General features: G+C 38.5%; 1 protein-coding gene across 4 annotated transcripts in view; it reads left to right on the top strand.

Annotated features, from left to right (window-relative positions):
- The window catches only part of TNRC6A (trinucleotide repeat containing adaptor 6A), a 54,798-nt gene that overhangs the window by 22,863 nt on the left and 5,756 nt on the right, over window positions 1-26,179 (top strand). For 3 of the 4 annotated variants that reach the window (XM_082314676.1, XM_082314675.1, XM_082314674.1), the window contains 14 exons: window positions 3,528-3,863; window positions 8,122-8,169; window positions 13,018-15,606; window positions 16,439-16,603; window positions 16,781-16,956; window positions 17,144-17,224; window positions 17,669-17,720; window positions 19,154-19,296; window positions 19,967-20,104; window positions 20,339-20,467; window positions 20,577-20,654; window positions 20,917-21,127; window positions 24,444-24,575; window positions 26,141-26,179. The exon at window positions 26,141-26,179 is cut by the window's right edge and continues 120 nt beyond it. In XM_082314676.1, coding sequence (XP_082170802.1) covers window positions 3,528-3,863; window positions 8,122-8,169; window positions 13,018-15,606; window positions 16,439-16,603; window positions 16,781-16,956; window positions 17,144-17,224; window positions 17,669-17,720; window positions 19,154-19,296; window positions 19,967-20,104; window positions 20,339-20,467; window positions 20,577-20,654; window positions 20,917-21,127; window positions 24,444-24,575; window positions 26,141-26,179 — 4,317 coding nt within the window. The remainder of the gene's footprint in view (window positions 1-3,527; window positions 3,864-8,121; window positions 8,170-13,017; window positions 15,607-16,438; window positions 16,604-16,780; window positions 16,957-17,143; window positions 17,225-17,668; window positions 17,721-19,153; window positions 19,297-19,966; window positions 20,105-20,338; window positions 20,468-20,576; window positions 20,655-20,916; window positions 21,128-24,443; window positions 24,576-26,140) is intronic. The other variant, XM_082314677.1, reaches the window with a different exon arrangement.

Raw genomic sequence — 26,179 nt, forward strand, 5'->3', positions numbered from 1 at the left:
TGAAATGAACATACGAATATAAACTCTGGATATTCTTTAGTACAACCATATTATCTGCTAAGATTTCTGTTTAGTTTGCTGATCATAGTAGAAAGAATTACCATGTTTGCCAAGGAAATTAATGTATAGAATATATGAGAAATATAATTTTCTTAAACTGTTTGTGAAGTCTTGTTCATGTCGTAGCTTAGGGGCTGGCTTGGCAGAAAGTACCTTGTTTATTAGTTGCACTCTCTTACAGTTGAAAGTGATTCGATAACTTGCAGGTAATAATATGCACTTTCTCTTAAAGTAGCTTTAATTAGGAGAGTAAAGTATTAATGTTGCTGCGTTGCAGTACTGCCCTAAACATGCTACTGCAATTCTGGACATCTCGTGGAGTGTCATATAGAAATTATTTTACTTTATCTGAGAGGAGCAATTGTATATGAATGGCAGTAGTAGCGTAGGAAAACAGAATGTCTTCAATTGACCATGTTAGGTGGTGTTGCATGTTGGATTACAAAGTCTCTTCAAGCAAGGTGTACTTTCCACTTAAGCTGACAATAAAAAAAAAAAATACAATGTGCAGAAGGCTGAAGGATGTATGTGTCCCTAAGTGGTGCCATTACTGTATGACTGCTTTGTTGGCTTGATAATGATATACTGGCTGCAAAAAGTGGTTTTCTGCGTATCACTGTCAGCACACCTCAGGTGTAGGTTGAACTACGCTTTAAACTGTAAAGAATAATTAGCGTGAATCAGTTGCAGCAGAAAGCATATTGAGCGATCGAAAAGTTAAGATTTGGGCAGTAGTTATACAGATTGTGGTATGTGAAGAATTTTTTTTTTTTTTTTAATTTAAAAGCTTGTTGCAGTACCTAGGCCACAGAAATGTGCTAAATGCTTATGCACTAAATTGTTGACAAATTCTTAGCTATTTGCTAAACTAGTCCCCCCCAAAGGCTTAGTCATTTTCAGTTATTTTAATTATTTTTAAACCAGGAAATTTGAAATTGAATAAGGAAATAGATTTGTTTAAGACTTCTTTGTATATGTGAAATTCAGTTTTGATCATAATCTGTTGTCACATTATGTGCATCAAAACATTGTGCAAGGAATCTGATCCGAGTTACCTATTTTTTAATATAGGTAACAAATTGATGGAATCTGATATGGTGTTGGTGATTTTTATCAACTTGCCAATTTATCTAATAGCTTTCAAATATCTTCTATTCCCCATGCTCTGTACATTAAATTGACTTATGTCTTGGCCATTCCTCTCCTTAATTCTGTCCTTCTCCAGTCACCTGTGAAATAGAGAGAGCTGGGTCACGGCTGTGTCTGGGCAGGGGAGATGGTGGGGCTGTGGAGTGAGCACGTTGGTGAGCAGCTGAAGCTGGGTACTCCTCCTCTCCCCTTGAGACTTCTGCCAAAGGCCTGTATCTGGCCACCTGTGAAACAAGAAGGTCCCCAAAATCTTTCTTTTCTACTTTTCATAAGTAGCCTAAATATAATATTCCATTAAAACATAACTCAGCTGCTGATTCTTAGGTGATGTTTTATTCTAAAGGCCTTCATGTTTGTGTTTTTCAAAATATGTAACTGTGGCTTATAGTAGAAATTAAAAAAAAAAAAAAAGACATAAGTAACATTGACAGTATTCAAACTGAATCTTGAAACAAAAGTTTAAGGAGCTTGTTTTCATTTATTTTTTATGTTGTATTACATGTATCTGTTCCTGAAAACGAGTGATAAAATGGTCTTTAAACAAAACCAAACAATTTAAACAAACAAACAAAAAACCAACCCAGAAAACTACATTTTCAGTCATGTAGTAATGATATTGCTGCTGCTGACATGCCAGGAAATTGTTCAATGGAACACGCCAGGGAAATGGTTTAGGATGCTGCTCTTAAGCCACAAGTCATGTATGTTTAGATGCTGCCAGCGTACAAAACTATTCTTGAAGATAAATACAGCCTTACAGTAACTGAAAGCTGATTTGTCACTGGGTGCCTCCTCACCCAGCAGTGCAGAGTGAGAGCCCTTGCTGGTCCTGAGCAGTAGTACCTGCCTCAGTTTCCCTCTTCCCTAGCATGCAGGGTCGGTCTTCTTCCGTAGCCTGCCACCACCTTAGAGGTGCCGATGGAGCTGCGTCCTGAACTCTTTCCTCATAGCATCTCAATGGAAAAAAATGTGGGGATGACTTTAACCCGGGTCACTTTTCCCCTCTGTTGGCTGTACAGCCCCAGAAAGGGTTGTGCTGCTGGAGGAGTGACCTGTAGCTAGTAGGAACCTCTTCAAATGTTTGTCACCAGAGGAGTTTCATTACCGAGCCGTGCCCTTGCTCTTAGCAGCAGGAATGCCGCACAGATTAAACTATTTTTCTTTCAGTAACTTCTAAAACTGCCACTTTCGTTTTGTGGAGCTCTGAGTAGAGATGGTGACTTGACCACGTAGGCAGGTCAGTGCTGAGGGAGGTCATGATTGAGTCTTGGGGTATCTCGGAAAGTTGCACGGTACATGTAAACATGTTTTATGGATATCTCATCCAAGAAATTTGAAAAGTACATTAGCATATCCATCATGTAAGGGATTGGAAGTACAGCATACCTGTTACAGTGCTTGGGATGACTGGCAGTAGCATGACAACGCATGCATCCAGTAGCTCACAGTATTCCTTCCTATGCATTGAGCGTGGTTTACTAACCAGTTTCCTACACCTGAACACCCCCATACTTACTGCCTTTGCTTTTGTGCTGGTTGGGTGGAGGTGTTAAGTTGAGGATGTTGTGGATTTCCCTTTATTCAGCGTCTGAGTCTGGCGTGTTCACTCACAGTTGACCTCTGCAAATTGTTTGACCTTCATCTTGCCTTGAAGTGGCTGTGCTGTCAAGACTGAAAGATAATTTGGAGTTGCAGTTGCACATTTGGCATTTTATCAATGGCAGCACATCCCTGCCAAGCTGTGTATGGGAGCTACCTGTGCTATTAGCTTTTCCTGCTGGCAACAGATTGGCTTAAGGATATTAATGTATTTCCCTTTGGATGTTAGGGTTGATAAAGCAGGCAAGTCTTAACAATGTGTTTTGTATGTCTTGTTCGCCTCTTGTTCTTTTTGTGCAAGACCATAACATTTTTCTATAATTAACACTTAAGTTTCCCATTGGAGTAAGATTTTTTCTTTTTAGTACTTAATACTTTTTAAATAAAGTTTAAATGCCAAAATAAACTGACATAGCACTGATTTGTCAGAAAAAGCTATAGAAAGCTTGTTAGTAAGTAGCACACTTTAACTGAGATAACTTTGTTAGGAGTGATAGCAAGACGTATTTCTGCTTCCAGATCTGTGCTATTAAAGCTATGTGATTATGGGATAATTGAGCTTTTAATGGGGAATGAGTTACAACTTGAATCAGAAGAAAATGCTGCCATTACATAGTATATAAGCACATCTAAGAATATTGACTTAGTCTTCAATTTTTTAAGTTGCTGTTCTTATGAATAACTTTGTCCAACTTTCTTTTTTTTGGGGGTGGGGGTAGTGCCAGAACAAACAAAGACAAGTGTAAGCCAGCCTCAGCCTGTCACCTCTAACGGCACTTCCACAGTAACCAGCACTAATAATAATGCCAAGCGGGCCACAGCCAACAGTCAGCAGCAGCAGACCTTGCCTCGATACCCTCCTCGTGAAGTACCACCGCGATTTCGACACCAGGAACAGAAACAGCTTCTGAAACGAGGTCAGCAGTTACCAGTTATAGCTGCAAACCTGGGATCTACTCCTAAAGTATTAAACGGCCAGTCAGGAGGCAGCACTGTCACAAATAAACAGCCAGTGACCAACGGAGAAGTGCCGAACAGCAGCAAAAAACAGCCAGGTGAGGGGGAGGTACCTTGTTTTCCTTTAACTAAAATTGAATAGTTTAAATTCAGTTATCAGTGAAATATTTGAGCTAATATTATTTGACCTTTAAATGTAAGCTGTAGCATGATGAGATATTTTCCTGTGTCATAGCTTAATGTTACAGGATGGTTTCAGCCATCTTTGTGCAAGTTTCATGCTGAAACTTAAGACATCTTAGTTGCTCATTGTTGCCAGCGGTGTACAATAGACATGTCTGTTTCTGAACAGATGTTGAAGCCAATATGACCACTGCTATGTTCTGAATTTCCAGTCCTTATCCTAATAATTGATCCAAGCATGATCATGTACAAAGCATCTTTTTTGCATCCAGTTTTGATGCACAGATCTCACAAGGAAGAGTCAGACAGTTCCCAGAGTGTTCTGAACAGCATCTCAAGCCTTTTTTTGTTTTGGTTTTTTTTTTTTTCCCTCCTTCCTATCTAATGATATAGATAGGGTACAACTTGTTTAGAATATCAGAATTGCTTTTTGTTGTTAGGTCAGAGTTTTTCTTTGTTCATCTACCTGAAGCTAGGTTGTCTTACAAAATGGATCAACTTTTACCTTTATTACTATTAGTACTAAAGTATAGTTATCCTTTATTATTTTGGCTTGTTATGCATTCTCTTCAAATACCCTTTTAAGAGTAGTAAACTTACCTGTTACATGTGCATAATTTGCCATTCAGTGAATGTACTAGCATGCAGTTCAGCAAATTTTTTCGGGCCAATAAGGGCAGTCTGGTTTTGGCTGGAAACAAGTAACTTTCCTTGTAGGGATGTAGATTTTCAAAGGGATTTGGTATTAATGCATGCTAACACTTCATATGTTGGACAAATACTTTCTTATTTTTATACTTGTATTTATTTTTTTACGTGCACATAGCAGTGATGTGCACTATCCCACAGATAGTTTCTTCTGAAACTTTACTGAATTCCCAGTGTTTCTCAAAATTAGTGTTTTGTACACTACAAAGGATGTGACTCCTAGCCTCTTCAGTTACAAAAAAGATTTCTGGAAAATAGCCTTGATATTTCAAGTTTGAGTTAAATTTTGAGCTGTTCTGATTACTGAATCTTGAAGAAGCAGTATTTAAAATGAAAGTAAACAATCAAAGCATTGGAAGCAGTTTATCCACGTGCCCCTTGAAGAATGTTTATTACTTTCCAGTATTATTTTTGTAATGTACTAATAGAACTCTTTACTATTCCAAGAAGTGATATTTAAGCAGATAATTTTTTTTTTTTTTTTTTACTTCACCTGTATAATTTAGTTCCTGTCTATAGTCAGGTTTAAAGTAACCTTTCATATACTTGCTTGCTTCTAAGATGAAACTTTTTCTCCAGCATTATCCTCTACTGGTCACATTGTGTGGTAGCAAGCAGTGATTTAAATAAAAACTCACATGTAAACTACTCTAAGATATATTACTCTTTATATAACCTATTAAACCTCCTAATTGTATCCAGAGGGTTTTTTGAGTATACTGTCCTTCATTTCACTTCTTGTGAACACCAGCCCGATGTTCGATTAGTTGGGTTCCCATTTGTGTATTGCATTCTTCCCAGTTTTGCTCAGTTTTGCTTGATTTTTGTGCTGGTGCGGCTGGACAACCTTTAGGCTGGGAGATGGCAGCGTGTCCCTGTGTGGTGCTGCCACAACCCTGTACTTAGTGTCTGAGGCCACTGCTTTACTGGGAGTAGTTCTGCGGTTTGAATAACATGTTAATTATTGGAATAATATGTCTACACATCCAGCTGGTAACTAAAAGGTTCTGAGAGCCTTTAGGGGAGAGAAAGGTTGGCCAATCACTTTCCCATCTTAAGAAAATGTTTGTATTGTCTGTAGCATCCTGTCAGTCACTGTACTGTCAGGTCTTTGTTAACTGTGTGCTGTGCTCGGGGTGTCCCCGTGTGTGCAGGGTGGATGGGTCAGAACCGACAAGTGGGGTTGGGAGGCCAGGGTCTCGTTTCTTGGTGCCGTGTATCTATATGCTTGAAAGATCTCTTTCCTCTAGGACAACCAGGAATAATGTCTGGTTTGGATGTTTTGTCATGTTCTTTGAGAAATGTAGGTAAGGTGATAATGTAAAAGAAAATAATTTTTCAGTGCTGGATTTTTTTAATATTTTCAAAATCTTGTCTAATGAAGTGCCTGTGAGGTAATGTGGATGTGGCCATAGTCCAGCAGCATGCAAGAGTGACTTAATGTCTTTTGAGACCTTTGTATCTGAAAGGAAGTACTACTGTCACTTGCCTGTCTCAGTCTTACTCACTCACTCTCCCTAGTTCCTCTTTGAGCCTCCAACGGCAACTTCTAGGTACTCTCCTTGTTGTTACCTCTGAAATTAAAAATCTCATGAAATTTGACATATCTGTAGATCCCTTCCTGTTGAAAGAATATCCATATACAGGCCTTTTGGGTTAACATTTTATACTTTAACGGAATATCTTTGAAGATTAAGTTCTTTTTATTAAACATTATTTAATGGATATTGGGATCAATCTGTATTTTAGGGCTAAAATAAAAACTGTAGCTTGAAATGTTGAAATCAGAATTGCTGGAATCGGTAATGGCTCCAGTTGTTTTATCTGTCATTCCCTGACAGACCCTGGAGTAGCATCTCTCCCCACTTCCAGCTGTGGTTATAACTGTTTGGTAGGTGCTTTGTAAAAGCCAGGGAACACAAGTACTGATAAATTTGCAGTTTTTCCTTTAGCTGCCCTGGCCACAGTAAGTTTTTAATTATATCAATGGTAAAAACAAAAAAAATAAATCTTTGTGTTTTGTGTGGACGATCATATCTTTTTAAAATTAACCTGCTTTGTTTAGAAGTAAAGCTTAAGAAGGGATAGTCCTGTGGTTTTTCTGCTGGTTTTAGGACATCTGGCGTATCTTTTTAATAAAGACACATAAGTGAAGCTCATGCCACGTAGTACTTGTGAAACAGATACAGTCTTGTACCACGATGGTTATTTTAAGAAATCAACATAAGTAGCTCTTTATCAGAACGGTTTTCATACCCAATTCCGTTGTTTGCTTTACTGAAATTTTCCCCATGTGTAAATTTCACATGAAAGGAAGGTCTTGAGTGCTGCCTTGGTGTGTTTGTTTGCCTCTGTACTTTGTAACACATTAGAATAGCCAGGTGGTTATTCCACAATGAAATGATTTATATAATGAACTAAAATGTTTGCCAGCAGTAATTGCTTACAACTGTGGGACAGAACAAAACAGGAGAGCACCATCAGGCTCCTGGCGTTAGTCCAGTTACTTGGATTCCTCCTTTGACTTGAGTGGGTCTCGCTTTATCCTTGTGCATCTTGCAGCAGAGCTGCAAAATTATGTTACAGCCGGAGCCTTTGGAAAGAAAAGATTCTTCTGTAACTTAAGGGCTTTTTCTTGGTTATTGTAGGAGTCAGGGAAGAAGTGAGCGGTTGGGATTTGCAGCTAGCAGTGCTGGCGGTTGACTTAATTTAGGAAATATTGCCTTAAATGTGACAGTTACGGTCTCCAACTGTAAAATTTGTGAATTTGAAACATAACTTTGATTTCATATGCCGCCTATAGGACACTTAGGAGGAAGAAGCTATGAAAGAGTGGTAAATGAAAGTTTGTTATGCATGCACTTAGGTTAAATCAAGAGTTGGACCGTACTTAGTTATTTCTGTTTGCTAAATCATGCAGCGAAATAATGACTTTCAGGTGGAGAAAGCATGCTGTTCAAAGAAGTTATATGAACTTGCTTAAGTTTCAGGGCTGACCTCTGAAATTCTAAGTTAGTACAGTCAAAAATTAACTAGTTTTGGTTTCAATGACTATAAATTCTTCCTCTTTTTATATAAATCAAACTTTTAAAATTAAGGACATGTTAAATTGGTTAATTAAATGCCAAATCTATAAAACCTAACTGGTAGTGGAAATATTTAGTAAAAGCAGTGAAATTGCTAATAATTAAATCTAAATGCTACATGTAGAAAGGTGGATTTACCATCAGCGTACCTCTTCCCTGTGGCGGGCTCAGCTCTGTGAGTGAGGCAATTCAGAACTTGCTTGTCGCTAGCATGGTCAGTAAGATTGAGAGATGGCCCTTAAGGGAAACCTTTCCTGAAAAAGGGGTGCTAATAAATGGTTTAAAAGTAATGAGTGGTTTGGGGACTGTTCTCAAAGGGCTAGTTTACTTAAGTAACACTTCTGTACTTTTCTTGCCTTTTTTTTTTTTTTTTTTGTAGGCATGCCTCCCATTCGGGACTTGGTGAGCCACTCCCCTAACCAGTCAGGTTAGCTATTTAAATCTCACCTTTTTTTTTTTTTGCACTATGTGTGTTTGTAGTAGTTACATGTTTCACACAATTTTGTCTTGATTTTTTTTTTTTAATTCTTTGGCTTATGTTTTTCAATCGTATGTGCTGTGTGAGTGACTGACTTAAGTATACTCTCTCTGTGCCATTCCATACTACATTTGGTTAAACATTTCAAATTTTCTAAAATACATCCAAATTCTTACCAAAAAGATGCTTCGACTATGTGGCACCTTAGCTTTAAAATACTAAGTGTCTTTTTTTTACCTTTATGCTTACATGTTAAATTGCCTCTTTGTGGTATTAAACAGAATAATCTGTGCAAGGCTGTGCTTTATATCAGACATGTTTCACAGCACTGTGGAGGAAACCGTGCCTGGGGGCCTTTCTGTTTCGAATGCTGAGTTTATGCTGGTGTAGCACAGACGTGGAGGCCTGTAACTGTGTATGTTGTTTACTGGATATGATTGTGAAGAACACTTGTTTATTTTTAAGTAATATTTTGGAGTGAATGTGCTGTGTGAGGACTTGGGGACGTGCTGTATTAAGTGCTCTGGAGTAATGCAGGTAGTGGTGTAGGATGGTTTGTGCTGGCTGTGTTTCTGGCTGTGCCGTGTAACTGTCGGGCTGCTGGGGGCACAGCGCTTGGGAGAACATTTCATGTTGCATCTCTTCTGTTTACATTGAAGACCGCTCTCAAAGGGCTGATGTTAGCCCTCCTCTCCTCTTCCCTCCCCTCTCTTCCCTTGTGTTGAATTTGGCCACTTAGTGAGTCAGTGCAGCTTCTTCATGTGATGGAAAACTAACCTGAGGGTTCATCTTCGTCCCGTGGCTCAGCGAGCTGTCCTGACTCACCACAGTGCTGCAGGGGTGTTCGGTCCAGCCCAAGTCAGGGCCAGAGCCCCTGCTGGGAGAGAGGAGAGGGAGAGAGAGCGTGCAGGATGGTCCCTTTTGGGAGAGCTGCCAGTTGTGCTGAGTTGGGCACAGAGGGACACCGTACCCTTGTCCTGGCAGCTTTCCTGTCCTGCGTTAACAGTTAGGAAACCATGGCAGAGGCAACAGCTACATTTACTGATTCTTGGGTTGGAGTACTTTAAGAAGACACAAACAGGCTTCAAGACCTTTTTCTCTACAGCAGAGAAACAGATACATGATGTTAGCAAACAGGTTTTATTTTTCTGGTTTTGTTGTTTTGTAATAAAGGTGCTTTTTAGCTTGTTTACTAAAAGCTAAAAAGCTTGTTTACTAAAATGCATTTTTTCATAAGGACTGAAGGACATAAGGACAATAATTGGGAAGGTATAGCATTGACAGTCTGTGGGTACCAGTATGTACTGGAACTGGAAAAGGAGACAGAGGGAGCAAGATTCAGGTATTCCTTAATTTATACTTCTCAGTCGTATTGTTTCATTTAGACCATGTGATGGTATTTTAAAACAAACGAACTGCTTTAGAAAATACATACATAGTTTCCTGCAAACATTTCCTGCAGGGGTAACTCAAAGCTAGAAGGCATTATATTATTAAATAACAAATTATTGAAAAAACCTTAGCAGATTACTGAATTTTAAGGAAAAAAAAAAAAAGAAAAAAGAAACTCAGGTTTGTGTAAATTTCTCTTTGTCCAGGATTTAAGCAGCAAAAGTTCAGTTCCAGCTTCTAAATAGTTTTGCGGAGAAAACCAAGAGTGGGCTGTTACTGGCTCATTTTGCTGTGCAGCAAATGTAGTATGTTGTCAGCTGTAATTTTTTGATTTTTGAGGGTGTTTTTGTGGTATCTGCCAGATAGGAAAAATCAGAGGTAATACCTTGCTTACTCAGTATTTGTATACTTAATCTCAGAAGTTCGTGGGTTGTGGAGATTCAGATAGGAATATTTCAGAACAGTGGCTCATACTAGAAATCACTAACACACATTTATGTCCAGGAAAAAGACTGCTAGTCAAGGTAGTTTTGTATGTAATGGGATAAAATTCTGGACGACTGGAAATTAATCATTATATGCTGTTTGTTTATTGGCTCGTTACAAACTGTGTATCACATCTAAATTAGTATAATAGAATTTTAATAAATGCAAGTTTTCTTTTTATGTATTCTATTGCTGTGCAAATTAGGGTTTGTTTACCGTTTCACTCTGGCTTGTAGTCATAACCTGGATCTCTCTTTCTCCACACTGAATTCAGGCTGTTTGCCATCTGTATACTTTCGTGTTGTTTTTAATATTGATCGTGATATTGGGATGATGCTTATGTAATCAAGATTTTGTTTTGTTAGGGCAGCTTTTGACACTGTTGATTCTCTTGTTCATGAGAGTGCAGGCAACTCTTAACTTTGAGTAGTCTTTTAATATAGGTTAAATGTCTTTTTTTTTTAAGTAGCAGCGTGAGGTTTGGAATCTTGGGTTTTGTTGGACAATTGCTTAGATACTACAGTGTTTTTTCTAGTAACACATTAATAGGCGGTCCTGGGTTATGTTCAGCTGAACAAATGTCTTCCAGTTCTCCCAAGGATGCTGTGTGGTTCTCATCTTCAAGACTGTGGAGCTGCCAGGCACTTCTAACTATTGCAGCGCTATTTCTACCTACCATAGGTCTTTTTGTACTAATCCCTGTTCCAAATTGCTGTGCCAGCATCCTTGTTTCTCGTGTTGTAGTTCCTATGTGAAGCTTAACTGATTGCTTCCATGCTCGCAAGCTTCCATCATCCTGGTTGCTGGGGGAGCAGTGGGTGATCCCTGCTCTGTGCCGCTGTGAGCTACGTACTCTTGGAGGCAGGGTCTTTGGCTGGATTCTTTTTCACTGTAGGATGAATAATGTTGATATTGATTAAAAATTAATTAAAAATAGACCAAAACTTGTTGCGCATCAGTGTAATACTCAGCAGACTGGCCATAGTAACTTAAATGTAAGCTCTTTTTTTATTTGGTTTTTCCTGTTTCCTTATAGATCATCAAGGTCATAGATTCAAATAACGTAGTATTTAAAATGTGTTACTCTGATTTAAAAATGTGGGATTTTCTGCTTGTCGTGGTGTTCTCAAATTCCTCTTGAGAGATGGAAGCACTGAAACAAGGTCTCTTTTTAAATCTACATCAACTGTGCTTCTCTTCAGGTTGGCCAGTCATGCTTACACACGGTAAACCACATGAACCCTTTCTGCGATTGAGTTGGAGCACTAAGAATAGGCCCCCGCCGAATGCTCCCTGCATTTGAGAGCTGAGCTATTGCCAAAAGTTGTATCTTGTATACGTTTTAACCTCTTAAGTAGGTGGCAGTTTTGACTAACATTTTTAATAGAGTAGTTGCAACTCAGTTGTTTGTGACTGAGCCGTAGGTAGGGGTTGGTGGGCACCGGAGTTTGGTGCTTTGGTGCTGGTGCAGAACTGGCCCTCCTTGTAGCAGAGGGGAGGAGCTGGTGAGACTGGCAGCTTCCTTTCAGACTTCCCAATTAAGATGTATTTCTGGGAAACAAAAGAGGCTTATAAATTAGTGTTACGTTTTTGAAGTAGCCAGTCTCTAAATGTTCTTAAAATAGCTTTTGAGAAAAGTAAGGATTGATAATTGTAGCGTTTTGGTACTATTAGCCCTGTCTGTCAATATGAACAGGTACAATTTCATGAAGGTATTCAGGCAAAGTGACTGTACTTTTTTCTAGTCAGATGTAAGGCATGTGCTGTAAAAATCCATTAAGAATGAGCAGGAACTATAAAACTTTCTTATTGTTAGGTACGTATATTTTGAATATTCTAAGTAAAAGGAAAAAGGGAACAATACTAAGAAAAGTTGGCAGTTTCTCTTTTTAAAAACCTAAATGTTTTAATGGGCAGAGAAGCATAGTTTGCTACGTACACAGCAATTGAGCGTACGCTAGTATGGTTTTTCTTTCAGTTCAGGCAAATACTAAGTGAAAAACTTCACTGACATGATGCACTTGTGTTCTGTTGCCAGCTTCATTGCTATTTTTCACATGCTTCACACTTTCATAGTTTCATCTTCTGGTGCACCTGTCTGACTGTGTTTTGATGTAACAGTTGCAGGGGGGGAGGTCTCTGCAGTAAAGCTTTGGACACATGAGATGAAAATTGATATCACTTATTTTATAGCAAATACTCCATGGTGCACGTATTTAACCATGAAAACTTTATAAGTTAGTTAGGACGTATGTCATCTTATTCCCAGATATGATCAGCTTTTTTTATTGAAGAAGAAACAGTAGTTCTTATATAAATGAAAATGAGAAGTGTCAGTTCAGCTACTGCATTTAAGCTGATTGGTCTTGTGGTTTTTGTATCTGATTGTTGTTGTAGAAAAGAAAGTATCTTAAATAACTTAAGAAATCTTGTAGAATTTCTTTTAATGGGGGTGGGAGGGTGTGTGTTTCTCTGGCTATTGTCACATAGCAATTGGTTCTACTAGGTCAGTTTAATATCCTGTTTAGATTTCTGCCTTTCAGACTGTCTTTGATTTTATGTAGTATTTTAGTTTTTAATATGTATATGTTCTTACAAAATACCTTGTATGTGGTGATATAGAGTATTTAAAAAAAATTCTCTGGTAAAAAGAACTGTACCTTTAGAAGTGCTGCTTTGTGCTTTTCGTGAGAGTGCAACTTTGCATGCTGGTGAGAAGTGTTCTAGGTTATGCGTGTGGCAGTGTTCTGAACAGCTGTACTTGAAAGCTTTCTCTGTCATCTTCAGTGACTGTAGTGTTAAGCAAAATAATCCTTGGCTTAGTATCTTTATACATTATTTTTTTCCCCCTCTTCTGTTTAACAAAGTAGTAATAGTAAATTTATAATAATGCCCTTGGACTTTCCTTCTTCTCTTTAGATCTGAACCACAGTGGTCTAGGATCCCATTATGAAAATTCTCACTGGGGACCAGTCTCTTCAAATAGTGACTCCAGCACAAACTGGGATAAAGTTATTGTAGACGGCTCTGACAAAGAAGCATGGCCATCAATCACTGGCAGTGACCCAGAGTTGACATCAGAATGTATGGACACTGACTCTGCCTCTAGCTCTGGGTCAGAGAGAAACCTCGTTATAATGGCTTCAGGGAGCACAGGTGGTGAAAATGATGGCATTCGAAATGGCATTGGACATGGTTCTCAAAATAAGTTTGTGGTTGGTAGCAACAGCAATAATGTGGGCAATGGAAGTATTAATGGGCCGTGGGGTTTATCCCATGGAACCATAATAAGCACATGTCAAGTTTCTGTGGATGCTCCTGACAGCAAATCTGAAAGTAGCAACAATAGAATGAATGCTTGGGGCACCATAAACTCTTCATCAAATGGAGGGTTAAATCCAAGCACTTTGAATTCGAATGGCAACCATGGTGCCTGGCCTGTATTGGAGAACAATGGACATGCCCTGAAAGGGTCTGTAGGGAGTGGTAATCCTGGCACAAATATTCAGTGCAGTACCATAGGTCAGATATCTAATAGTCAGAGTATTAACTCTAAAGTGGGTGGTTCAGCCCATGGTTCCTGGGGAAGCCTTCAGGAAAATTGTGATTCTGAAGTAAATGGTACAAGGAAGGTTTCATTCAGTGGGCAACCTCAAAACCTTAACACTGAAATGAATGGACCAAATAACACTACTAACTTTATGACCTCTAGTTTACCAAACTCTGCTGGTTCAGTGCAGATTAACGAACTGCCTAATAATACAGGGCATGGGGCCTGGCGCGTGAGCACAATGAATCATTCTCAGATTCAGGCCTCTCCAGTTACAAATGGCACTTCCATTTCTCATCTTAGCAATGGTGAGACGAAAAATGGTGGATCTTATGGTACTACATGGGGTGCCTATGGTTCTAATTACTCTGGAGACAAATGTTCAGGCCCAAACAGCCAAGCTAATGGTGACACTGTGAATGCAACTCTAATGCAGCCAGGCATTAGCGGGCCTGGCAGCACTAACTTTCAAATCAACGGGAATAAAGGAGGAGGGGTATGGGAGGCAGGGACAGTCAACTCCCAGAATATGCCATGGGGTAATGGAAATGGTGCAAGTGCTGGCGGGAATAGAAGAGGATGGGGCAACCCTGCACAAAACACTGGCACTAACATTTCAAATGGAGAATGGAGTAAACTGCCTAGTAATCAGCATTCCAATGAAAGTGTGAATGGAAACAGCAGGAAGTTTACAAATGGATGGAAATCTACTGAGGAGGATGACCTTAACAGCCAGAGTTCTGCTGCTTCCCAGATAACTGAGCAGAACAGCGCATGGGCCAAAACAGGTACGGGGGAGAGTGAAGGTAGCTCGGAGAGCACTGGATGCCATGAAGACAGAGTAACTACAGAAGGACAGAATCGCGAGAGAAGGAAAGTTGACCAGCATGCATTGCTCCAAAGTATAGTGAACAGAACTGACTTAGATCCACGTGTCCTTTCCAACTCTGGTTGGGGACAGACTCCAATCAAACAGAACACTGCCTGGGATACCGAAACATCACCAAGGGGTGAAAGAAAAACTGACAATGGGACAGAGGCCTGGGGAGGCTCTGTGACACAGACTTCCAGCTCAGGGGGGTGTGTGGATAGACCTAGCCCTAATAATAATGATACCTCATCTGTATCAGGGTGGGGAGATCCAAAGTCTGCTACAAGGTGGGGAGACTCCAAAGGGTCAAACAGCCAAGGGGGGTGGGAAGAAGATTCTGCTGCTACAGTAATGGTCAAGAGCAATCAATCATGGGGAAGTGGCAAAGAGGAAAAGTCATCGTGGAATGATGCACAGAAGATCAAACAGGGATGGGTAGATGGACAAAAGGCCAGCCAGGGTTGGGCAGTTTCTGCTGGTGACAGCTGGGGAGAGAATTCAAGAAGTAACCATTGGGGTGAGGCTAAGAAATCCAGTTCAGGAGGTAGCGATAGTGACAGATCAGTATCTGGTTGGAATGAGCCAGGTAAATCAAATTCTGTTACTTGGGGAGGTAATAATACAAACCCAAATAATTCTTCAGGATGGGATGAGCCTGCAAAGTCTAATCAGAACCAGGGCTGGGGAGACCCTCCTAAATCCAATCAGCCTCAAGGTTGGGGGGATTCGTCAAAGCCAATCAACTCTCCAGAATGGAACAAACAAGATGTTGGCTCTTGGGGAGCACCATCTGCCACAAACAAACCCCCAGGGTCAGGCTGGCTGGGTGGACCGATGCCGGCACCAGCAAAGGAGGAAGAACCCACTGGCTGGGAGGAGCCATCCCCTGAATCAATACGCCGTAAAATGGAAATTGATGATGGAACTTCTGCTTGGGGTGATCCAAGCAAATACAACTACAAAAATGTGAATATGTGGAATAAAAATGTCCCAAACAGTAGCAGCAGTTCAGACCAGCAAGCACAGGTACATCAGCAGCTACTGTCTTCAAGTGCCATGTCTAGCAAGGAGAGCAGTTCGGGTTCTGGTAAGACTTGGTTTTACGCAAATTTGTGTTTTCTGTTAATTGTAAAACAATTCTTTTGTTCTTGCTTGATACAACTATTTTAGTTTCAAAGTGGAAAGGGGAAGGTGCCAATGAAGTACTGTTTGTATTTATAAAAAAGAAAAAAGAAAATTACAGCAATGCTGGTAGACATTTGATATTTTTATACAGATTGGAAGATCTGTTCTAGTTTTAAATAGCTTGAGTAATAAAGACTAGACAGCTCTACTTGAATTCTGGGCTGTGGGAACACAGAGAAAATATTTAAAATAGTATCTGAGGAATGAAAGTATTTTTCTTCATTTGATTCTAAAACAGGTAAAACTTAATGTTGCCAAAGAGCCCCCCCCAAAAAAGCATTGAGCTGCTACAGGGCAGAATGAAGGGTGATGGTTTTATATGGACTCGAGATCAGACTTTCTGATCTTGTAGTTTTGGGAGCAGTGAATAACGAATGATATTTGCAGATGAGCTTGCATGGTGTTTATGAAGCATTTTGTGCTCTGTCTCTTTTTCAGTTGCGAAGAGGAGTTGCTTAAATATAATGAGCAACTCTTACGAATTTAATATCTTAGAAATTTCTATTATCAAAATGTAATTTTTTTACATATGAAATTTGTATTTTTGTGATTATTTTTTTTTTATGGAACAGCTTACAGTTCTAATAATTACCTTCATACAAAATGTAAATGTGTACTAATACGCTTTTTCTTGTATATTATGGATCTAGAAAAGACAAAACACTTGAGTCTCTTTAGATAGCTTTTAAAATCCTGTTTAAAAACATTTCAATAACTCATACTGCTTTAAAAAGGTTGGGGAGAGCCTTCTACTCCAGCCACTACTGTAGATAATGGAACTTCAGCGTGGGGTAAACCCATGGATACTGGTACTAGCTGGGGAGAACCCATCAGCGATGCAGCAGGCACCTCTGGCTGGGGAAACGCTTCTCTTGGTCAACAGGCTTCAAATAAACCTGGTGAGTGCTTTCTGCGTCATCTTTGAGTAAAGGTATTTGAGGATGGTGAAATACCTCTATAGAAGCTTTACGTTTTTGAGGGCTTTTTTTATCTTGAAGTAAACATCAAGCTTAACTTGTGTTAAGGGCAGTCAGTTGCTACTGAAATGTTAACGTGCTGGACTTTTTCAAAACCAGGGCCTAAATCTATGCAAGACAGTTGGTGTGGAGATGATATGCCATTGACAGGCAGTCGTCAGACCAGCTGGGAGGAAGAGGAGGATGTAGAGATTGGAATGTGGAACAGCAGTTCTTCACAAGAAGCTAACCCATCTTTAAATTGGCCACCGTATATGAAAAAAATGCCCACAAAGGTAATGAGGAGGTTGCGTCAAGGTTTTTGCACTGTTGGCATTTCTAAAAGCTAAGTCAGAACACATTGCTGCACTGAGTGGAGTATCATTAAGCTTTAGTCTTCATTCATAACATTTTATGATGTAATTTAAGCAGTAGGTGGTAAGCATCTTCTGAGTGTGACAGGAATTCTCTTCTATTTTTAAGGGAATAATGAAAGGTGGAAATAAGCAAGATGAAACATGGATCAATCCATTCATTAAGCAATTCACAAATCTCAGTTTTTCAGTAAGTATTTGCTTTTACCTGGTTTTACTGCCTTCTTACAGTGCTAGTTATAATGCACAAAGATTAAAATGCTTAATTGCCTAGTGTTCATTTTCATAGTATTTTTCTTTTTACTTCTGTTTGTCTCCTCTGTCACCCATCCCTTTCCTTTGCATCCTCATTACAAAAAGACCTATTTATTGATGAAAAGTGTTTTTGTAAACGCTACCCAGGTATTCATCCAGTAGTCTGATGTTTTACTTAATGTTACATATGCATTTTGGTGAAGATACCTGCTTTCAACTGGGTAGCAACTAAAGGGAGAAAATCCTTTAAAATAGCATCTGATTTGTTTCGATTTTTTTTTTCTTGCAGGTTTGAATTGAAATAGTATATAGGAATCTCTTTGTTTTAGCTTTTAAAAATATTATTATTAAATAATTATGGTTCATTTTATTACTTTAGAGAGAATCACCAGAAGAAACCATACAGAGCAATAAGATGGACATGTCTGGAGGTAAGAATAGGAGAACCTAGCTGGGTTTTATTGCTTTCCTTTACAGTCTCTCTTTTAGTTCATATCCTTCTGTAAATTACTTTTTAAAAACTATATATAATATTTAACTATATATGGCTATAACTAATATATGTTTCCCTAAAGAAAAGGAATACCCTTGTAGAGAAAAAAAAATTGTGCATGTGAGTAATGCTACACACCTGAATCACCTGGTTGCTATAGTAATATTATCCATAAATCAAGCTAAGCTAATATATATTTAGCTGACATGAAGGAATGTTTTCAGGGTGTGGTGAGTTTGTTTCTTGTAATATAAGTATGTAGATTGCCTTCTGGATACTTTCACTATATATAAACAGAAATGTTCCGAATACCGTACTCGCTCATTGTGGTTTGTTCTTGGAAACACATTTTCAGTTCTAAGAACTAAATTAATACTGAACAATTATTTTAAAATGTTTAAACCTAAGTGTAAAATTACTTGTGAGCAGTTTTATTTTTATTAGAATCCATTGACTGTTATGATTCCTCTAGCAAATAAAAAATAGTGTAATTCTTTAATACATTAATAAAAATATATTATAATGGTAGAATATTTAATTAAAAGTAATTGTAGCATTGTAGTTTTAATTGTAGTTGAACTCTCTTTATTCATGTTTAAAATTGGATATTTTCACTTTTGGGCTCATAGTCCATTGTGTAAATAAATTGTTCTTTGAATTTTAGATTTTAATATTAATGGCAAGCCTCATATTTCAACTATTTCAATTTTTAAAATTTGAATTTAAAACATCTGCTTGGAAAGTAATTCTCTTGCACTGCATGCAGTGCAGTATTAAATGGACTCCTTTATTACTGCTTATATTTTGATCTTCTAGCTTGCCTAGTGGAATTAATGATAAAAGATAATTTGTTTTTAATAAACACAAATACTTTAAATTTGTGAGGTGCTTTTTTTTTTTTTTTTTTTAGCTAAATTAGTTTTTTTTCTTAACTGAATCAAATTAAAGGGCCTCTGAAACGTTACACAAATGTAGGGAATGTGATAAAGATACTACTTCAAAGCCAAGACAATGCTTATTGCTACGAAAAAAAAAGAAGTGGCATTCACACTGGAAACTCAACTTTAAACAATTACACTTTCTTGTTTTTAAGAGAAAACTGAGAATAATATTTTTGTGAAGCCTAGCAAAATCTGTTGATGCTTTGCTGATTCCAAGTTTTAAGTTGTCTGTAACCATTGATTCATAGTGTTTCCTTTCCCTTTTCAGTAAAGCCCAGAGAGTTGAAAGCCAAACTGATGTTTTATTAGTATCTAGCTTAACAGCAGTATTAGTTCAGCCCTTCATAAGCACGAACTGGTTTCTCGTGTATCTGGAAAACTAAATAATCTTTCATTCAATGTTGTAGTCACATCTCTCACCTTTTCTTAGGGTTATTGCAAGATAAGCGAATAGAGATGGATAAGCATGGCCTCAATGTTGGAGATTACAATCGTGTGGTTGGAAAAGGCCCTGGTTCTCGTCCTCAAATTTCCAAAGAGTCTTCCATGGATCGCGGTCCTTACTTCGATAAGGTTAGTAGGTGTCTTACTGGTGGACACTTCTAAACTTCTTTGACTCTGCATTCTAAGTAGTTATTTGTGTGCTCCTTAGCTTTCTGCATTTAATGGAGAGGAAAATTAGGGCTTTCTTATTAATCCACGAGATATGTTTTGTTCTTTTTAACTTACTGATATATAATACTAAGCACTTTCTGTAGCCCATTTGCAGTGCAAATGACTAACCTGATCTCTTTTGTTTTCTGCCTATTTCCTGCTGGTGCTGGACTGTCATGTGACTCTTCCCTTCTGTTCCTGGCAATGGTTTCTCCCTTCTGCTTGCTTGCTGGCTGGTTGTTGCGCATCGGTTTGTCTGTCCAATCAGGATGGCATTGTAGCAGACGAGTCCCAAAACATGCAGTTTATGTCCAATCAAAACATGAAGCTTCCCCCTTCAAATAATGCACTACCTAACCAAGCCCTTGGCTCCCTAGCAGGGCTGGGTATGCAAAACTTGAATTCTGTTAGACAGGTAAGGCTGTGTGCATATCCTTGGCATGTTACTTGACAGCATTTAATACCTTTTGATATAACATCCTAGCTACTTATGTGATTGATAATGTGTTTAACTTCTAATTCAAATGTATAGGGGTGGGAGAAGCAGCAGAAGAGGTTTATTGTCACTAACTGTCCATCCTTTCCCCAGAATGGCAATCCCAGTATGTTTGGTGTTGGTAATATAGCAGCACAGCCCAGGAGCATGCAGCAGCCTCCAGCACAACCTCTTAATTCATCTCAGCCTAATCCACGTGCTCAAGTGCCTCCTCCATTACTATCCCCTCAGGTAACTGAGTACAGAAAACATTCTGTGTATAAACTGCCAAAATGCTGCTTCAGAAAATTGTTTTTTGTTTATTGGTGTTGCTGATATTTATTCTGTAAATATTTGAAAACATATTTGGCTTGATGAGTGTTTCAGAAACTAGGCAACTGTTGACCAGAGGTTATAATATTCTTTATCTAGTACAACTAATCGCATGTTACTGTCAGTCACTCTTCATACTGGTCCCTTTTGCAGGTTCCAGTATCATTACTGAAGTATGCACCAAACAACGGTGGCCTGAGCCCACTTTTTGGCCCACAACAGGTAGCCATGTTGAATCAACTGTCCCAGTTAAACCAGCTTTCTCAGATCTCCCAGTTACAGGTAAGCTAACAAAGCTAGTCGCTCTGTGTTCTGTTTGAAAGTCTAAGTAGAGACTTACATCAGCTATAAACTGTTCTTAAAAAAAACACCACAAAACACTGTCTCCTAGCGGTTGTTGGCTCAGCAGCAAAAAGCGCAGAATCAAAGAAGCATGCCTTCTGGTGGTCGTCAACAGCAGGAGCAGCAGGTAAATAAATACATTTATTATTAACTTTTTAAACTATCTTTAAAAACTGGTTTTTTTGTCCTGAGCTGCATTTCTTGTTATACATGGTATTAAAGTGTGCAAGAGTGAATGGGATTTTGACAAGCTTTAAAGGAGTGACTTAGCTTAGTGCTGGGTTTCGCTATGCTAAGATGCACGGAGCACAAAGATGCATTTCATTATCTTTCTTTAAATGTGGAAAAGCATTTGCCTATTTATATTGTAACTGCTCTGTTTTTTTAAGGGTCGATCTCTTAGTATGCAGCAACAGATGATGCAACAGTCCCGTCAGCTTGATCCAAACCTGTTAATGAAGCAGCAAACTCCACCCTCTCAACAGCAGTCACTCCATCAACCCACCATGAAATCTTTCCTTGAGAATGTCATACCCCATGCTACTCCTGAGCTACAGAAAGGGCCATCACCAATAAATGCATTCAGCAGCTTCCCTATAGGTGGGTTTCGCCATGCTAATTTCATACAGTCAATTAATGCTTATGTGACACACAGCCTTTCTTTTCACGTTGCCTGCCTCCTCTGAAAACAATAGTGATTGTCATCCTGTTAGCACTTATGATTTTAATGGAAGTAGTAATTCTTTGTGGGGCTTATCCAGTTATCTTTGTTCACCAAAGAACTTTTTTCACAAGGGCACTCATTCCCACAAGTGGCTGTCTGTATTTCAGTGCAAAATGCTTTACATTCTTAAAGAATATCTGTCTCCCTTTATTTCTTTTTTATCCTCTGGGTCCCAAGGATGATACAAAGTCCTTTTGCAGTTATGATTCCTGGAGCTAAAGGACTTTTAGAAGTAGAATCCAGACAAAGAATCCATTGATGTGATCTCATTTCTTTGGATATTAAAAATGTTTTCAATGAATCTGGAATTGCAAAGGTAGAACGAAATGTTAGTTTCCCTTTTAGTGGTTTTGTCCAGGAAAGAAAGCTTTTAGCTCTGCATTTTTAAAGAATGGTTGTCTCATTTCAGGCAAAATGTCTGAACATTTATAAATACAAACATCTCCTGTTTCTTTCTCCCTACATTTCCAGGCTTCTGTCCAATTTCTACTTCAGAAATTCCAGGCTTGTATATTTTCTCCTTACTTTAGGTCCCTTTTTAATGCTATCTTATACTTACTACAACTGTATACCATTTATCTCTTGTTCCTTATCCCTATTTTTTTCCTCCTCTTCAGTTTGCTTTTCTTCTACGTTACTCTAATCTGGTCATTTCTGTTGGGCTGATTTCCTTTGCATTCTCATCGCCCTTTATAGAAAAGTTTGTTTAATAGAGACTGCTGCTGAAACCCTTGTGCTTATAGGTGGAGTGTTATGGAGCCAGTGGGTCGGTGCAGGCCATGCTGTTGCACTGCATGTGGCACACTAGAATTCTGCTTGTGGCCAGTCTTAAGTCCAGGCTGCTGCTTAATAGTTGCTGCTGATGATTGGCATCAAGATCTAACTACTGCTTTCATTCAAAGGGCAAGGCATAAAAATGAAGTTTGTTTAGCTATTAGAGACACTATGTTAGGTCTAATGAAAAGAATATTTAACTTTCTAGCCAAACTTCATGCTGAGTAATTGCATCCTGCCTACGTTAGGTTCCTTTCTGTTTCATTTCTTGAGTTGAATTGTTGTATATTATTGTTAAGTAGCTGCTTTCTCACCTTAATCATTGCCACACTTCAGGAACCTGCAGTACATGTAAGATTGCTTTGAGATCCCTCAGGAATCTGCCGCAGTATACATAAGAATTCTTTGGGGTCCCTTTGGAGTAGTACTGTATAGTGATATAAGCAAGTGGAGCCACACTTAGTCCGCTAATAAAAGCTTAAGGTAGAAATAATAGGTTGCTGGAATTTCTTCACCCTTTAGTGAAAAATTGAGTTAAGAGGAATATTGGTAGCATCCTCCAAGTGTACAAAGTATAGTAGCGTAGTCATGTGAAAAGGAGCTGAACTTGCCAAGTTATCTTCTGGAAAGTCTTGTAGGTATGTTATTTTCTCCATGTTCTAATATTAGCGTCAGGAGACCTAGCAACAAAGGGAGGGAAGTCCTGTTTACGTTCTGGGGAACCAAATTCGTCGAGATTCTCTAGATATTTGTTCATCAAAAGCAGAGATTGGGGGTGGGTGCTGCAGTCACATCCTGATTCATTTACAGAATTAAGTATTTCTAATATTAAAAATACCGTTTTCTGCCAAATAGTGAGTATAGCTGAAAAATATAAAATCTTGCACAGTGGGATATGAAAAATTACTTCTGGGAAGACTGTTTTAAATTCTAGATTATGTCCAGGGACTGATGTTCATCCCTCAGTCTGCAGGTTTTAAATATGGAGCTATGGACATGGATCTGTGCCTGTCGAGGGGCTGGCATTAACCTTATCAGCTACATGTGCCTATTTGCCAGCTTGTGGTCTTTGTAACCCTTCTTTTAGAGGTCTGTCTTCTGCAAGCTTCTTCAGAGTTAGAAGAAAGGTCGTGGTTGTGTACAGGTTCTTGCTCTGACAACAGCAAAATGCCAGAGAGAGAGGTGTCAGAAACTGGATTGATTGGACTTGTCCTTTTTTCTGTTTCAGCTATTGATAGTTGTTATATTTCTTAAAACTCAACTGTCCTGTTACAAGGCACTTTCTCTGAGGCTTTTCAAGGGGCTGCTTTTCTGACATCAACATCTGCTTATGCCTTCAAGAAAAACAAACAGAAAAACCCAAACAAACAAACAAAAACCCAAACCAGCTTCTGTATGGCAGTGAATATCGACTTAGGAACAAAGCTAAGCACTAGTTTCCAGTGCTGAATGAAGGTGTTTCTAGTAGAGATTTGAGAAGTTCCATGTGTGTCTCTGGCCCTAAGTTAAAACATTGTAGTGGTTTATTTTCAGAAATGAAGTAAGTAGATCTGAAAGGCTGGAAATGTAACCAGGTGTGGTTGTGAATTAAGGATTCCTACAGACCTGGAAAGAGAGCAGGCATGCCAAAGTCAAAAGCATGGGCATGTTGTTCAAGCCCAGAGTAGCTGGTTCTCACAGGTATTTGGACTGATTTGGGTTAGCATTGTGTTGATTCTCTGGCAGATACACGTTTTGAAATACAGACAACAGCTTAGAACAGACAAAGACAAGTTTCGTTTGTTTTCTCTTACTGAGGTTTTAATACAGTGTGAACAGGATAAATGGAGGAGGGGACTAGTATTACTTGTGCACTTCCACGCAAAGTACTTCTCTATCTGTGCTAGTGTGATTCAGAATCTGGCAAGATGTCCTGTTGAACAGCCCCAAATAAGAATGGCAATGAGGTGGTAACTGCAGATACCAGTACATAACTTGTGCTGAATAGGGATGAGTTACAGACACACCCTCCTGCTGAGAAAAGTGTCCGTTATAACTGAGCGTAGCTCTTCAAAGTACAGTACTTCTACTTTGTACAGGTGAAATCAGTTGTTGTGCTGGTGCTAGACTGGGGTTAGAAATGCCACATTTTTTAGATGTTTACATTTTCGTTTCTCTAACTTCCTCAATGGCTTCTTCCACTGACATTTTTGCATGAAGACATCAGCTGAGAACTTCAGAGTGCTTTGCATTGCTTAGCTTAGCTTCTGTCTATAGTAAGTTCACTGTATTAAATGCTAGAATGTTTTTCAAAAACAGAGACTTGGAAGCATGTAATAACCATAGTAATATGCTCTTAAATGTTTATTAGAACAATAGTGGTAATTAGCAGAAGAAAAAACATTTAGTCTGTATTTCATAAGCTATATATGTTTTTAGGAATGAACTCAAACTTGAATGTAAACATGGATATGAGCAGTATTAAAGAGCCACAATCCCGATTAAGGAAATGGACTACAGTAGACAGCATTTCTGTGAACACATCATTAGATCAAAACTCCAGCAAACATGGTATGTTAAACGTGTCATTAAGTAGCATTTGGCATTACACATCATATTTTCACATTCTATGTATAAAATGCAGGTTTGCTTTATTTAAGCCTGTAGTTGTAACTACTCTTGTTTGTGTTGCTTGTAGCTGTCAGAATTTGTATCGTGTTGTCTGTGCCAAACTTGCAGCTTGTCTTGTACAGCAGCCCATGGCTTTCTTGAATGTTTTTACTCACAGAAGTGATCTTGTGATGAGATTTAGTAGAAACGTGCAGAATTCGTTTTTTAATTAGACTGTTCTTTAAGTGTGACTATTGCTGCTGGCTTTACCTTCGTCTGGATTGGAATGCTTCGTATATGTTTAAACCAAAAGCTTTCGATTTTCTAGCTCTCTTTCCCCTGACTATGCTGGCCGTAAGGTGATTTATGGGGATTTAACTCTGTGTGCAGGCATTCTGGTCATGTCTGACATTTTTAGTTACAGGTTTTGGTTATGAAACTGTACGTTTGCATTCTAAAAATGGGGAGAGCTTAGAAGGGATAGACTAGTACCATTGCTGTACTTAGTTTTAGAGGAGGTGGACTTGGTTGCTTAATATTTCATTCCAGTAATCAGGATTCATATGACATTTCAACTGTTTCAGTTGCTTGAAATCTCACCCAGTTAAAATTTGAGTCTATAGCACAAAGATTCTGTGTCTAAAGATAGTTATAAAATGTCTCCAGTCTCCTGTTACTGTTCAGTCTTCAGATTGTTTGTTTGGGTATTTTTAGATTTGTCAGCTGTTTTACTACTATGAAATTACTTGCTGCCTTAAGCATCTAGTGGAGATATCCTGCTACTGCACTTCTGAACTTGATCTGATTTACAGATGAACAGAAGTCAGAAGTGTTGGTATTACTTTAGCTGTGGGTAATGTTTTCTGGATAGTATTAGGAATTTGATTATTTGAACTCCATATTGCATTGACTCACTAGTCAAAGTCATTTATTCCCTCAGAACTGTAGAATATCTTTGGCTTTGCTGTGTAATAACTTTTAAACTTCTCCTTACAGGACTTGCACAGAATCAAATAGATTGTGTACAGTGCTTTCGTTCCTTGCTCTGCCTCCAGTGATTTTTATTTTTTGGTTGTTTTTGGGTTTTTTTTTTCCCTCCCAGGAATATGAGTAGAATATACAGAGCTTTGCAGTAGCTAAAGATCCTTCAGATTTTGTAGGTGTTTCTTCCAAGAGCCCTCCCATCACAGAATATATTCACTACCCCTGTTATCCAGTTGGAGTCTTGCTCTTACCCTCTTGAATGAATATTTTACTTAAATTTAATTAGTATGCTATTTTAATGAGATGATTTTGTGGGAGATTATTCTTATGGTTTTCTCCTGAATTATTCAGAGACATTTCATTTTATATTATATAATCCTGTATGACTTCCTATATAGCTTGACATCCTAAGAGGGCAGTATGCTGCTATATATTTCATGAATGCTTTACATGGGCATGGATTTATACATATACAGGTATATAACAATACAAAAATTGGCTATGAAAAATATTTGACGACTATTTTTTTTTTTTTTAATTAGGTGCTATTTCAAGTGGTTTTAGGCTGGAAGAGTCTCCAT

Source organism: Platalea leucorodia (assembly GCF_965183815.1).
Source record: "Platalea leucorodia genome assembly, chromosome: 5".
In the NCBI taxonomy this organism is placed as follows: domain Eukaryota; kingdom Metazoa; phylum Chordata; class Aves; order Pelecaniformes; family Threskiornithidae; genus Platalea; species Platalea leucorodia.